Source organism: Canis lupus, chromosome 8, assembly GCF_003254725.2.
Source record: "Canis lupus dingo isolate Sandy chromosome 8, ASM325472v2, whole genome shotgun sequence".
Lineage (NCBI taxonomy): Eukaryota > Metazoa > Chordata > Mammalia > Carnivora > Canidae > Canis > Canis lupus.
In genome coordinates, this window is record NC_064250.1 from 16,281,460 (window position 1) to 16,296,116 (window position 14,657).

The 14,657-nt window shown below is 35.4% G+C and overlaps 1 protein-coding gene across 5 annotated transcripts in view; it reads left to right on the plus strand.

The window, feature by feature from the left end:
* TTC6 (tetratricopeptide repeat domain 6) overlaps positions 1 to 14,657 on the plus strand; it is a 172,802-nt gene that overhangs the window by 137,831 nt on the left and 20,314 nt on the right. For 4 of the 5 annotated variants that reach the window (XM_049113068.1, XM_049113069.1, XM_035720013.2 and 1 more), the window contains 4 exons: positions 345 to 485; positions 1,722 to 1,835; positions 5,450 to 5,569; positions 10,835 to 10,908. In XM_049113068.1, coding sequence (XP_048969025.1) covers positions 345 to 485; positions 1,722 to 1,835; positions 5,450 to 5,569; positions 10,835 to 10,908 — 449 coding nt within the window. The remainder of the gene's footprint in view (positions 1 to 344; positions 486 to 1,721; positions 1,836 to 5,449; positions 5,570 to 10,834; positions 10,909 to 14,657) is intronic. The other variant, XM_035720011.2, reaches the window with a different exon arrangement.

Below are 14,657 nucleotides of genomic sequence, written 5' to 3' on the forward strand. Positions count from 1 at the left end.
ACCTGTTTGAAATATTTTCTAATAAAAGAGTAGGGAAAAAAGACTGTATTTTATACCATCTTTAGATGGTATAGATTTGTTCAAACTACTATATATTTTGGAAGAATTGGTGCTTTTATTAAAATATCAGGAGCAGCCCGGGTGGCTCAGTGGTTTAGCGTGCCTTCAGCCTGGGGTGTGATCCTGGAGACCCAGGTGGAGTCACATGGGGCTCCCTGCATGGGGCCTGCTTCTCCCTCTGCCTGTGTCTCTGCTTCTCTCACTCTGTGTCTCTCATGATTAAATAAATAAAATCTTAAAAAAATATATCAATTCCTGCTTTCCTCCGCTCTTTCTCTGAAAAGGCATACTTAAGCCGAGTAGCCTTCTATGGTTTGAAAGGCAGATACTCCAAAGCAATCTTGAATTGTAATGAAGCCATCAAAATTTATCCTCAGAGTGTGCGTGCTTATATCTACAGAGGAGTTCTGAAATACTACAACAAGGTAGGGTGGTTTCCTACCTTGTTAACTGAGATTTTATAGTGGACAGATGCTCAGATGCCAAGTTATGACTTGCTTCCTTTTTTTTCTCTGTAAGAGGAGAATCACTATGGTATAAAGGACAGAATTGGGTAGAACACTTTATACTTTCACAGCACATCAAAGGGATTTCAATTCATAATTTTTCACAAAATAGTGATATTTATTTTTTAAACAGCACTTGTTATTTATCTTATTAAAAAAGTAGTGTATATTCATTGCAAAGAATTTGGAAAATACATAGGAGAATAAAGGAGAAGATTAAAATTACCTATTATCCCCACCATAAAATAACAATTCCTGAGAGTATTTTGGTTTATTTACATTTAGTCTTTTTTTCCCTGAAAATATGAAGTATTTTCCAAAGTTGAGATTTTGTTGTGTCTTGCTTCTCACAATCTTTGAAGATACCACTTTCAATGACTGAATAATATCTACCATAGTATATTTTTATTATTGGGCATTTGGGTTGTTTTAAATGTTTTACTCTTTTACTATCTTAAATAATACAGTTACACACACTAAGAACAAAATCATTGCTTGAGTTTATAATTGATTCCTAAATGAAAATTACTGGAATGGTGTGAGCAGTATTGATACTTCATGGAATACTTTGTTTCTCTATACTTTTCTTTTCTGACCTTTCTTTGTAACTATTTCATGTGAAATATTTTGCAAATAATGCCTTAAAGCAAAGGTAAGACCTTGTATTACGTTAATTGCATGAAAATTGCTATCTATAGAAATGAATAATCTAAGGTATCAGAAATGCATCAAAGAGGAAATGAAAGAGAACATGGGTAGAAAACATGACCATTATGTTACACAACAGTATGAGTGAAAAAAGTAAGCAAGCTTTCATGAATGTTTGCTGGATGAATGTGGCCTATTTCTCTTTTACTAAGAAATATAATCTTTTTTTTAGCTGTATTGCAAAATTGGCAATAAGATAATCATCTAAATTAAGTTATATATTGAATTTTATTTGCAGGTAGGAGAAACATTATTATAATAATTCTACCAAGAGATCTTAATTAATTCTGTGAGAGATTAGCTTAATTGTGTTAATTTCACAGATGATGCACAGAATGGGTAAATGAGTGTTCCAAAAATTCAGATAGAATCAAGACTTTATTTTACAATTAAATTTCAGTCCATTATGATTAACCATTCTTATCTATTTACTTTTTTTCTTTGTAGACTTATAAGTTAGCGATTACAGATTTAACTACAGCTATCAATATGGACAAAAACAGTTATGTAGCATTTTATAACAGAGCATTATGTTACACTAAGATAAATGAACTTCGACTGGTAAGATGACCATTTTAGTAAACTACATATTAACAGTGATTGTAAACATATTTAAAGCATGTGTAAAGCATTTTCTTATTTCTGTTATAATTTTGAAAAATAATTCCTGTGGAAACACACACACACTCACACAAACTTGAGAAAACAAAGAACCATTTCAAAGAATATTTAATGTTTGTTAGTCCTCATCAAATATTTTTATACAATCTTTGCAATGGTAAATGAAAAATTAATTTTACAATGCTTTTATAAGCATTTAAAGGCATTTATAAATTAAAATATATTACATAATTTTCATTTGAGCAAGTGTTTCTACTGATACACTGGATAATTTTTAAGCAGAGATCACAAGCAATATTATTGCTTCAAAATCTTAACATTAACTAGTACAGTTTGTCAAGGTATTTTTCTGTACAGTGCTCAGGCTACAGACACGTCGGGCTCCCTGCATGGAGCCTGCTTCTTCCTCTGCCTGGGTCTCTGCCTCTCTCTCTTATTCGGTGTCTCTCATGAATAAATAAATGAAGTCTTAAAAAAAAAAAAAAGAAGCCCCATCTGTGGCACTCCTGGGTGGCTCAAGGGTTAAGTGTCTGCCTTTGGCTCAGGTGTGATCCTGGGGTCCTGGGATCGAGTCCCACATCGGGCTTCCTGCGTGGAGCCTGCTTCTCCCTTTGCTTGAGTCTCTGCCTCTCTCTCTATGTCTCCCATGAATAAATAAGTAAAATCTTTTTTTTTTTTTTTTTAAAGAGCCCCAGCTGATGGTTGCAGGAAAACTTTTTTCTCTATTTGTCCTGATCCATCTTCTACCTGTGCAAACCCTCTTTTATATATTTGAATCTTATCCTTCTCTTCCCTACCCTTGTAGTTTTGGCCCTTTACCAATCAAAATTCCTCACTAGCCAGCTGGTCTTGATCTTTTCAAGTTCTGTGCAATCCTCTTGCTTCTCTCTCTGTTGCCTGCTTGTCTTCCTTAATTCTTTCTACATCCGTAGTCAATGAAGCTTTCTCCTAAAAGACTGTTCTGTGTGGATACACTCTTCCAATCTCCTTGAAATTTGGACAGTGAAATCTGTTTAAAACATTTGGAAATTTAGAAATTTACTTGCTATGGCAGGGAAGAAGTTGAGAACCATTGTTTTGGGCAGCCCAGGTGGCTCAACTGTTTAGCGCCACCTTCAGCTCAGGACGTGATCCTGGAGTCCTGGGATCGAGTCCCACGTCTGGCTCCCTGCATGGAGGCTGCTTCTCCCTCTGCCTGTGTCTCTGCTTCTCTCTATGTGTGTCTCTGATGAATAAATAAATAAAATCTTAAAAAAAATAAAAGAACCATTGTTTCTATGTAAGAGATTATAGAATTCCTGGTAGCAAGTCTATCAGGTTTCCTACAGAAATGTTGACAAATGAATAACTAATTTTTAACCAAGGAGTTGTTAAGATTCTAAGGGCTAATTAAAGGATCATTTATCAAGTAACCTGCACAGCAGGTGTCTTTGCTGTCTCCCTCCCACCCCCATTCCTGCCTTTTCTGGGTAACTCTGAAGCCACAAACAATGAACTGAGTGAGGCAGAGAACTCCCATTTTTGTTATCTCTGATATGTAACAGAATCAGTGTTCTATAACTAGGGAAAATGGAAAACTACCTAGAGATCTAACTATCTCTTGGTTATTTTAGAGCTGCCAGGTACCCAACACATTTTATCCAACTGAGGTGTTTCACAGAGGAGGAAATGGAAGCAGGGAGAAGTTAGAAATACACCCAAGTCACACAGAGTAGATGCCTATATTGGTGTTCACAGGTTTGTTTGCTTCTGGTTAATAGTCTTTAGGTGGCTTTGTAAAACCATCTGACCTCCAGCATGTGGACCGGATGTCATTTAACAGTGTCACCTCCTCCCTTTTTGTTTCCCTCCACCTGTTTCTCAGCATTCCTGACATCACTAGAGTGAGAATACCCAAGTACCTTTCCGCAGAAAATACACTTAGGTGTTCTTCCAAGATATGCTTTCATAAAAAATTAAGAAAAGGTGAATTCTGCTTCCTATCACCTCATTTTAATATAACAGTTACCACTTACTTAGGGCTTATTGGATGACAAGCACTGAGCTAAGTGCTTTACCAAATACAATCAAAATATTTTTAAGTGGACTTTTACAACACTATGGTAAGTTGTTAATATCCAATTTTGTAGATGAGGAAACTGAGGCTTAGCGTTAAGTAATTTTCCCAAGATTGAAGAGCTAGTAATAATACAATAGCAGAGGCATGATCTAAATCCTGCTTATTGACCTTCATGACATCTCATTTCCCACCTTTTGTTTCCTCTTGTGTTAATATAGTTAACTGCTTAGTTGACCTCTAAGGCATTATAGAGGTTTTACATTCTGGTGATTCTGTAACAGGAAAATTGCTAACATTCTAGTTTTGTTTTGTTTTATAAGTATTATGAATTATTTGTACAGCCCAGCAGAAGTTTGCTTATAATTATGTCATAATGCACATATAGGATCTGAAATTGTACAGTTCTTTTAGACATTTGAGGGCCTAGTAATGAAACACTACAGAAGGACCAATGAGCACATAGTAAAATACTTCTTATTTGCATTTTCATTTAGAACGTACTACAGGCATGTAAGACTTAGCACTTTTCTGATGAAACTGTAGAGGTCACTTTCTATCTCCTTTGTTCTGCCTCAGGTGGATTCTATCACTGCCTGAGCCACCAGCTTCTACCCCATCATTGCCCTGTATTTGGAGGCCCCCATTCGATCGAAAGACACCCTATTTAGACACCAGAGAAATCCATATGGCCTTTTTGGACAAAATGTTCAGTAGGAAAATAAGTTAAGAGGATCAGCTACAACCCAAAACTAGGATATTCCTATTACCTGGTGTAGAGTAGATGACCAGTAACCACTTATTTAGACAGTGAATTAAAAAAAAAAATAAAGTAATGGAGAAAGGTCCTATGAGTTGATAATTCTTAGTTTAGACTAATGTCTTACAAAACATGAGTGTGCTTATCAAAATATTTTCAAGTAATTTTCAAATGAGTGCTTGTTAGTTAGTGTATTAAATCCATTTTCATTGATTCATGATTTATTCATTCAACAAAAATTTATCTAAAGCTTATTATGTCCAGGCACTGAGCTAGCTATTGGCTTTACAATTTGGTGAACAAAATAGATATAAGCTTTGCCTCCCTCCATAAACCTTAGGTTTCAGTGGGGAAAACAATAAAACACTAAAAATAAATTTTAAAAAGTAAAGTGCTCTTCTTTACTGTCAACACTCATTTCGTGAAACTACTGAGTGGGGGAAGGGTGTTGCATTTCCCTGCCATCCAAACCATATACAATAAAAATGCTTAGGATGATTCACAGATAACATGTGAAAGGCAAGCACAGTGTGGACCACTTATTGAAACATAACAGTGTCTTATTTAATTAAAGGCATCCTTTAAATCTGGATGATTCTTTTTGGCCATAAATGTAAGATTCATGAAAGAATTGATTATAAGTCATAGTTTAGGCATAAACACATTTGTTCATAACCAATGTGGTAAGGCTCTAAAGAGTTAAATCTAGGTTGTAAGTGATTTTTTTTTTTTTTTTAGGCGTTAACAGATTATGGAATCGTGCTTCTTCTTGATGCTGGAGAAACTGTGATGTTAAATACTTTCATTAATCGTGGACTCATCTATGTAGAGCTAGAGCAGTATAGTTTTGCATTGGAGGTAAACTTTCCTGTTTACTTGTAAAAATGAACCCACTTGATTTTGCATGTTCTGAAAACTAGTGAACAAATTTTTCTTGGTATCAAATGGCAGTATTAATGAGCAATAACAACTTTAGCAAGAATTGTATTGAAGTACTTTGAGTGAATAATATAATATTTGCCCAAAAATGTGTATTTTTACTTTGTTTTGATTGCAGGTAAATAGCTAATATGTAAAAAAGTGTTTCTGATTTGTTGAAATAGTAATATACTCACTTTCTCCTAGGGAGTATCTTGGCTACACACAAAACTCAATTATTTGGCAAATAGAATGATTTATGTATTATTTATTTTGCTGCTCGGTGCTAATTCTTCTTCACTTGCAACTTTTCTTGTTCCCCATTGAAACTATATCAAAATAAAACTGTTTGTTTTACATAGGGCAGAAAATAGCTGCCTAAAATAGGCTACTGGGAATAGACTTTTAGGTTAGTGGAAACAGGCACTCAGAATTGCAATAAAAGAGCATCTGCAGTGTGTCAAAAGAGAAACAGGTGGTTTAAAATGTATTTTAGTAATTAGTTGTTATTAATTATAATTGAACAAAATTCACCATCTTCATTTTTATCTTATTTGTATTGTCTATTTTAAATTAATTTGGAATTAAGATGAAAAGATATTGGGCAAAAATTAAATAGCAATTTGAAGTTTGCTATTATATAATAGTAGTTCTGTTTTTGTGTTTCTGAGGAGTGACAACAGAATATTATGTAGTGGAGTGTTCCCTAATTTTTTTCACCTTTAGAGATGCCTTGTATTATTTTTCTATGCCCTGGAGTCATCTTTTGAAATTCTGCCCCCACAGAAATAGTTATTATTAAGAAAGTGCCTGAGAAACCTTATTCTAGGCAATTTATACTACGATGAAATGTAATTTCAAGAGCTGAACTTCTTTAGGTTTTGGTTTTGAAATAGACCATTCAGAATTCCCTTAGGTAAGAGAAGCTAAGGAACTTCTTTGGAGCAGGAAAGTAAGCTATGGAACTCTGGGCAACAGTGTTGGGGTGGAGCAATATAGGAAAATGGGGATTGGGAGCAAAATATTTTAGCTGTTTGAGAATTAAATACAGGGCCTGTGTTATCTAACAAGTAAATATTTATTTAGTACTTAATAAAATCTTTCAGCTAGGAAAGACTGGGGTGAGATTTGAACTCAGATTTTTCTTGATCCCAAATCCTATGTTCTTTCTGACCCAGACAAGTAACTGGCATTAATGTTTAAGTCATGGATTTCATTAAGACAGAGTCCCAGTCCTTGAGGAGCTCATGGTCTAGTGGGAATCCTTATTGACCCTTCTCTTTCTTTATCCCACTTCTAACTCATGAGCAAGTCCAGTCAGCTCTACCATCAAAGCATATTTTGAATTTATCACTTCTCATTTTTGCTACTGCTGTCCTCCTAATTCAAGCCTCAACCATCTTTCCCCTGGACTATTGTAGTAGCTTCTTAACTGTCCTCTTTACTTTTTTGTTCTTCTACATTCTGTTCTTTACACAGCAGCTAGAGAGACCCCTTAAAAACATGAAAAAGATCAAGTTATTCCTTTGCTCAAAACCTTCTATTAGCTTCACATAACATTTAGAATAAAATCTGAATTCTTGACTGGCCAGCCAAGACCCTATATGATCTGACTTTTGTCCACTGATCTGACCTCATTGTGAACTGCTCTTCTTTTCTTCACTTAGATCACTCTACTCTGGCCTTTTGCTATTCCTTGGAAATGCCAGGCTCCCTTCCTGCCTTAGAATCCTCGTACAAGCTAGTCCCTAAGCATAGAACACTCTTCCCACTGATCTGTGTGTGGTTCATACCTCCTTTCATTTTAAATTTCTGCCCAAATGTGGCCTTCTTAGTCAAAAAGACCATATTAATTAAAATGGAATATTTTGTTTAAAAATTAAAATAACCCAAAGTAAGTCTGGACAGGGAAAACAAAGAAATAGAAAACAGAAGAAACCAGCAGAAAACGAATAATGAAATGGTAGACCTAAATCTAATCATATCAATAGTTACAGTAAATAGAAATGGTCAAACTATATCAATTAAAATAATGAGAATGTCAGACTGGAGTTTTTAAAAAGCCCTAACTATAGGTGTGCCTGAGTGGCACAGTCAGTTAAATGTCCAACTTAGTTTCAGCTCGGGTCATGTTCTCAGGGTTGTGAAATCAAGCCCCACATCAGGCTCCACACTCAGCATGAAGTCTCCTTAAGATTCTCTCTCCCTTTCCCTCTGTCCTTCCCCATCTCTCTCTTTCTCTCTCTCTCTCAAATAAATACATTATTTTAAAAAGTCCTAGCTATATTCTGGCTATAGGAATACTTTAAATATACTTTAAATATAATGATATAGATAGGTTAAAAGTAAAAGGTTAGAAAAAAAGCATGCCCAGCAAACACTAGTTAAAATTTTTAAAAAAGGATTTTTTTCTCTATATAAAGTAAATTAATTTGAAAATTAAGTTAAAAAAAGATACAGGTTGAGGAAGAACCAGTGAAAGAATATAAGACTTAATACGAGGACTAGATAAAAACAAAACAAAACAAGAGAAAGCAGAGTCTTAAAGTCTGCCCACAGAAAAAATTTTAGTGGGAGTGATTGATAAATAGTGTGGTTAAGTAGGACAGATGTTGAAAACCTATTAATTGAAAGTTGTATGACCCTCATAGGAACACACTGAACAGGAAGTAGAATGCGGCATTTAGACTGGCATTGTTTAGAAAGTTAATGATTAAGCTGGTTAGATTGAGAATATTTATCTCTTTGTCCCCTTGAAAACCTACCAGGAAAACAGTAAAGGAATAAGAAAGTTATAGTTCCACAAAGTTAAAGATAGTGGAGAAGAGATGTTCAGGGCACCCAAAACTACCACTCAAAATTTTAATACCTCAAACTTAAAAAATATATCGGTAGCTAAGGATCCTACCCTTGAGAAAAGTGAAATAGAGACTAAAACAGACAAATGCATTGCCATCGGTAAATGGGATGGTGGCTGGGCATCTGGGTGGCTCAGTGGTTGAGCATCTACCTTTGGCTCAGGTTATGGTCCTGGGGTCCGGGGATCAAGTCCTGCATCAGGGAGCCTGCTTCTCCCTCTGCCCATGTCTCTGCGTCTTTCTGTGTGTCTCTCATAAATAAATAAATAAATAAATAAATAAATAAATAAATAAATAAATAAAATCTTTAAAAAAATGGGATAGTGATCGAAGGAGAGGTGCATGGAGTGATGGTTTAAGATAGCTAAATAATATCCTATGTTGGAATTAAACATGATATGATATTCATATTGTTTAGAAATTTAAAGGCAAATAGTGGAACCAAACCCAGCAAATTGTAAAAACAGTTGCCTTTGGGGAGTGGAGTTGAATAAAGAGGTGATGGAGGGAGGGGGTCATTATAAGCTCTGTAAGTTTTCTAGTTTTATTAGACTCTATGCATTGTATATATGGTTACTTTAATAAGGCCATAAAATTGGCCTTTTTATTATTCCAAAACAGGAATAATGAGTTAAGGGGATGTGGGGACATGGCAGCTGTGAGTGTTGACAATGTTTTCAAGGAGATCAGTAGTGACAAGAACTAGAATGACAAGGCCATGTGTAGTTTTCGGGGAGGGAGGACTGAGGGAAGGCATGTTAGGGCAGGGCAGTGAGCCAAGGAAAGATATAGAAAACGGCAGGATTATGATGGAGCAAGTTTTCAGAGGAGACAGGAAGGAATGAGGTCAAGGGCCCACCCTCTGACACAGAAAAGGACAGTGTGGGTGAAGGTCTTTATTAACTCATCAATGAAGGGAATGGGAGTTGGGATTTTGCTTTGTATAAGAGTGACTCTGTGTGGTTTGTTATTTATGATTTCCATATTAGAGAAGATTAATCAGACAAGAAAAAACATAAAAATGCTGTTAGCTTTATTCTAAGTAATGCTAAAAGTCATCATTTATGTCTATTGTTGATAATTAATACCTCATTACCATATGGCATAATAATAGTTATATATATATATAAAGTCAAGTTGACATTTGTTAATTGTATCTGATTACAGAATGAAACTTGGTGTTCTCAATCTTTTAAGTTTGTGGTCACTCCCCACAACTCCTCAAATTAATAAGAATATTTGAAACAAATCTCACACTTGTAAATTTACTTCTATTTTAGTAAAACAATCCTTTTAGGGGAATTAGCTGGCAGCATATCTGATTATATTTAAGTAGACACTCACTTTCTTATTTTCTCCCAAATATTTCCATTTAGTATCAAAATATACTTCAGGAATCTAAGTGAGGAGTCCACATTCACAGATTGGTCTATATGACAAATGCCTTCCTTCCCCAGTATGATCCCAGAGTGCTCATTTGACCCTGCTGGCCCTCTTCCACCCGAGCATTTGCAGAAAACTAATTCCTCCCCCACAAGATAGGCAGCTTCCTCCCTGTGGCACAGCCTGGATAGGTTTGTGGAAGAAAGAGGGAAAAGAGAAGGAAAGAGGAAGGGAGAAGGAAAGGGAGACCATCTATTAAGATTAGCTCCTCTCCAGTGCCTAAAAGAGGTGCCTAATAGAGGATAGCATTAGGGCCGCAAAGTCAGGATCTTTTGCAGACTTAGCACTTGTAATTCTCTTCACAACCTCTTTCCCTGGGCTGTCTATCCTGGCTGACTTTTCTAACTCAAAATCTTGAAATTGGAGTTTATATTACTCCCTCTCAGGAGCTTTTAGGATCCCTGGACAAAATGATAAACTACTTCCCAGAAGTGTGGATTCCAAAGGTAGGAGCAACTTCAAGCTAATTCACACAGAAGGTCCAGTTATACCCTTTCCCTGGGCCTGGGTGCTTGTCTGTCCTATAGACATGTAACACCAAAGCTTCTCTCCAAGTGAATTTCCATTTCTATCTAGATGGGGAAGTCTCTGGTGGGATGCACTGGAGAAAAAAAACAATAAAAAGAAAGCAATGAAATATCTCATTAAACACAGCAGGGCAAAACCACAAGGAAAGTGGAGACCAGTAGCATAAGATTCTGAGTGAGTTTTCAGCTATGGGTGTCCTCTGCTCCATCCATTCTCACTGGCTATGATACTAAAAGGAAAAATAAAGTTTTAGTAAGATATACATTTTAATGGTTGTGCTAAGTATATTCATGGTAGAATCAAAGTTAGAAAGAAGTTTAAGAAAGCACTAAAGATAATGTTGCAAAATTAACAACAACTTATAAAACTGTTTCAGGATTTTAAACAAGCTGCACTGATAAGCAAGACTAATGTGAACCTCTGTCAAGCCACTGCCATGTGCCATCACAGGTATGGAGTGCAATTCGTGTTGATGTGAAAGCAGGTAGAACCATCTTATTTATAATAACAGGAGGATAGAAGAGACAGAGGAAAATGTTGTGGAACTAAGAGAGTACAAAAATGGGGATAGATACAAAGACTCCCTGTAAAGAAATGGGGAGCACATCTGAATATGTCATTAACACTCCTCTACCTTCTAATCAATGATTTAACCAAATCTTCAAGAAAATACATGCATCATGGCATTGGGATACCCATCTAATACAAGCCCATTTACTGGAAAGAACCTTGGTAATATATAGAATAAAATCATGCATACCCTGAAATAGCTAAGAATAAAATTAAGTCAACTAACTTTGTTCACAAAATGGAACTAGCTTTAAAAAACTGGTTTCCTGGAAGGGAGAATGATTTCAAAAAATAATATATTTTCAAGAAAATTTTGCATTTAAAAAATGTAGCTCTAAATCTAAAACTAATTACAGGAATACCAGTAAATATCCATAAAATACAATGAAATATATAAAAAACATATTACTCAAAAATTTTTTTCCTGTTTCTGGTGTTATTATAAAAATAAGTATTGGGGCACCTGTGGCTCAATCAGTTAAGCATCTGCTTCTTGATCTCAACTCAGGTCTTGATCTCAGGGTTGTGAGTTCTAGCGCTGTGTTGGGCTCCACATTCAGCTTAAAAAAAAGTCAGTTATAGAAGGGGAGGTAAGAACAGTTACATAGGCTCAAAAACAGATGGTGATCAATTTAAAATTTACTCAGATAATATTAGAGTGGTAGATTTTGTTAACTATAGTGTTTATGTTTCTACATATACATTTGGCATGTAAAAATTAATTTCTGGTCATTTTGCTTTTAAAAGCATAGAGATTCAGCTCATGATTTTAGTGTAGGATAAACTATGATTAAGTAGTAGTTTACAACATTATTTTTCATGAAACAATAGCAATTAATTGGAGAGGAAACTGAGATATTCATAAATTATGTAGATTAGGCTATATAAATACCCAATTTAGAGAATAGAACACAGTTTGAATTATTTAGGAAGCCAATATTCTTTTTTTCCCTTTTAGGACATAGATAGTGCAGCCATATTTTCCTATGAGAGTCAGCCCTTTTATTTTATGAACATAGTTATATAATAATTGGTACAGCAACACCCAGGTGGCTTAGCATTTAGCACCTCCATTTGGCCCAGGGAGTGATCCTGGGGTCCTGGGATTGAGTCCTACATTGGGCTCCCTGCATGCAGTCTGCTTCTCTCTCTGCCTGTGTCTCTGCCTCTCTCTCTCTGTGTCTTTCATGAATAAATAAATAAAATCTTAAAAAAAATAATAACTGGTATTTGTGAACTGTCATTGAGTTAAAAAGCCTAAATGGGTCTCAGATAACTAATTTTATATAGACATAGTCACACAGTTGTCTATGTTAATCCAGGAACCTTTATACAATTCATCTCTTTAGGCAATTGTTAATCTTAAAAAGAGATGGAATAATGATGACTAATGTGTTTATTTTGTTGGTTGAGTGCAGACCAAAAAGTCTGAGGTCATTGTATTCTCTTAAAAAAAAAAAAAAAAAGTGCAAAATTCTCTCAACCTCATTCCTATGCTTAGCAACTATTAGAGAAGGTAAAATTCTTTCTGTGTCACTTCCAGATCTCTTTTATGAAATGTAATCACTGGGTATATATGGTGGAGCCTCCTTAAGCTGATACTGCTTTGCAATTCCAAATAACTCAACTTTCATCAGCCGACTGGAATCTCTATTGTCCTTTAATAAAAGTAGAATTTAAATAGACAATAAAGCCCTGATAACTCACACTCCAATTCCATGTGTTTTGAGTTTTACTGAATTTAGCAATAAGGAATGTTTAGTGATTGGTTATATTTATTTCAGGAAAAGTATCTTTGCTTTTCAAGATAAGCTATAACATACTTACACCACAACAGCATGATTTCTAGGTACTGAGATTCATTATTGATGTCTTATAGCGGGGCAAGTGAAAATTTTCCCATTTGGAAAATTAAAAAAAAAAAGGAATAAATCTTTAAATTTTAGGACTTTGATCTTTGAACTCATGGGGTTGCAGACGTTTGAAGTATGCCTTTGTATATCTCTGGCTCTCACTCTTGTGGTTGCTAGGAAACAACATTCCTTAGACTGAATATCCTACTTGTTGTCCAATTTGGTCACCAAGAGTGTTATGGTAGAGTTAATTTTTAGATCTCTTTGAGAAAGCCACCTTCAGATTAAAAAAAAAAAAAATTCCACAGAGGGAGAGCCTGATTTACTCAGAGTTACCTGTCCTATCCACTTTTTACTCCAGAACATCTATTTTACTATCTTTATATTTGCATAAGATAGTTTTGAATCTTTGACTCTACAAGCCACATTCTTTAGTTTTGGGAGGTATTTATGATTTATTTGTACAACTCAATAGGGCACATCTGGTCAGTATGTGATTAATTTGGAAGATGCAGTGGGCCTTTGTGTCTGTGGCCTTGCCTGCACACTCAGCACATGGTCCATAGTTATGGACACTGGGATAAAAATCACTCACCTTCCTCAGTGATCACAGTATTTTAGATTTATAAAAACACCTTTTATTTTAGAAAAACTCATTTAATATGCTTTTATATTTGTAATTGATGCTTAATAATTTATGTCTTGATGAATATGTATCCTGATATAACATAGGTACTCTACCACATTCTTCTGTTGTTTAACTGCCATGTGATTATTTAACAAGAGCTTCAATCTAGGATATTGTGTGATATTCACACCTTCAAAAAAAGGAGATTGCTACTTCTGTAGTTCTTCCTTTCTTTGTACAGGGGGCTGGGAAGTCTCTGATTTTTACAACGTCACCTTCTCTGGACTTGTTTTTTAGTCATTGTCAGCTTTGAAGAGCTTGCTAGATATCTTTCAGGGTCCCTTTCTAGCTTTAAGGTTTAATAAGTATTTACTTAGTGTGTGAATAGACTCAGTGCTCATTGAACTTTAGTGCTGGTAGAGGAGTTAAGATGGCAGAGGAGTAGGGAGACCCTAAGCATTTCCACTGAAGCAAGTCAGCTACTTGTTTTATTTTTTATTTTTTTATTATTTATGTATTCATGAGAGACACACAGAGAGAGGCAGAGACACAGGCAGAGGGAGAAGCAGGCTCCATGCAGAGAGCCCGACGTGGGACTCGATCCAGGGTCTCCAGGATCATGCCCTGGGCTGAAGGTGGCGCTAAACCGCTGAGCCACCTGGGCTGCCCTAATTGTTTTAAATTCTAGTTCAGACATATTACTTATATCTGTATTGATTAAATCTCTGGCTGTGAGTTCTACTTTCTGTAGATATAAATATTTATGCCCCCAACTTGGGAGCACCCAAATATATAAATCAATTAATAATAAACATAAAGAAACTCATGGATAATAATACATTACTAGGGAACTTTAACATCCCACTTACAGCAATGGACAGATCATCTAAACAGAAAGTCAATAAGGAAACAATGGCTTTGAATGACCCACTGGACCAGACAGACCTAACAGATATATTCAGAATATTTCATCCTAAAGCAGCAGAATACACATGGAACATTCTCCAGAATAAATTATATACTGGATCACAAATCAGCTCTCAACAAATACAAAAAGATCGAGATCATACCTTGCATATTTTCAGAACACAGCGCTATGAAACTTGAAGTCAACCACAAGAAAAAATTTGGAAAGACATCAAATACAT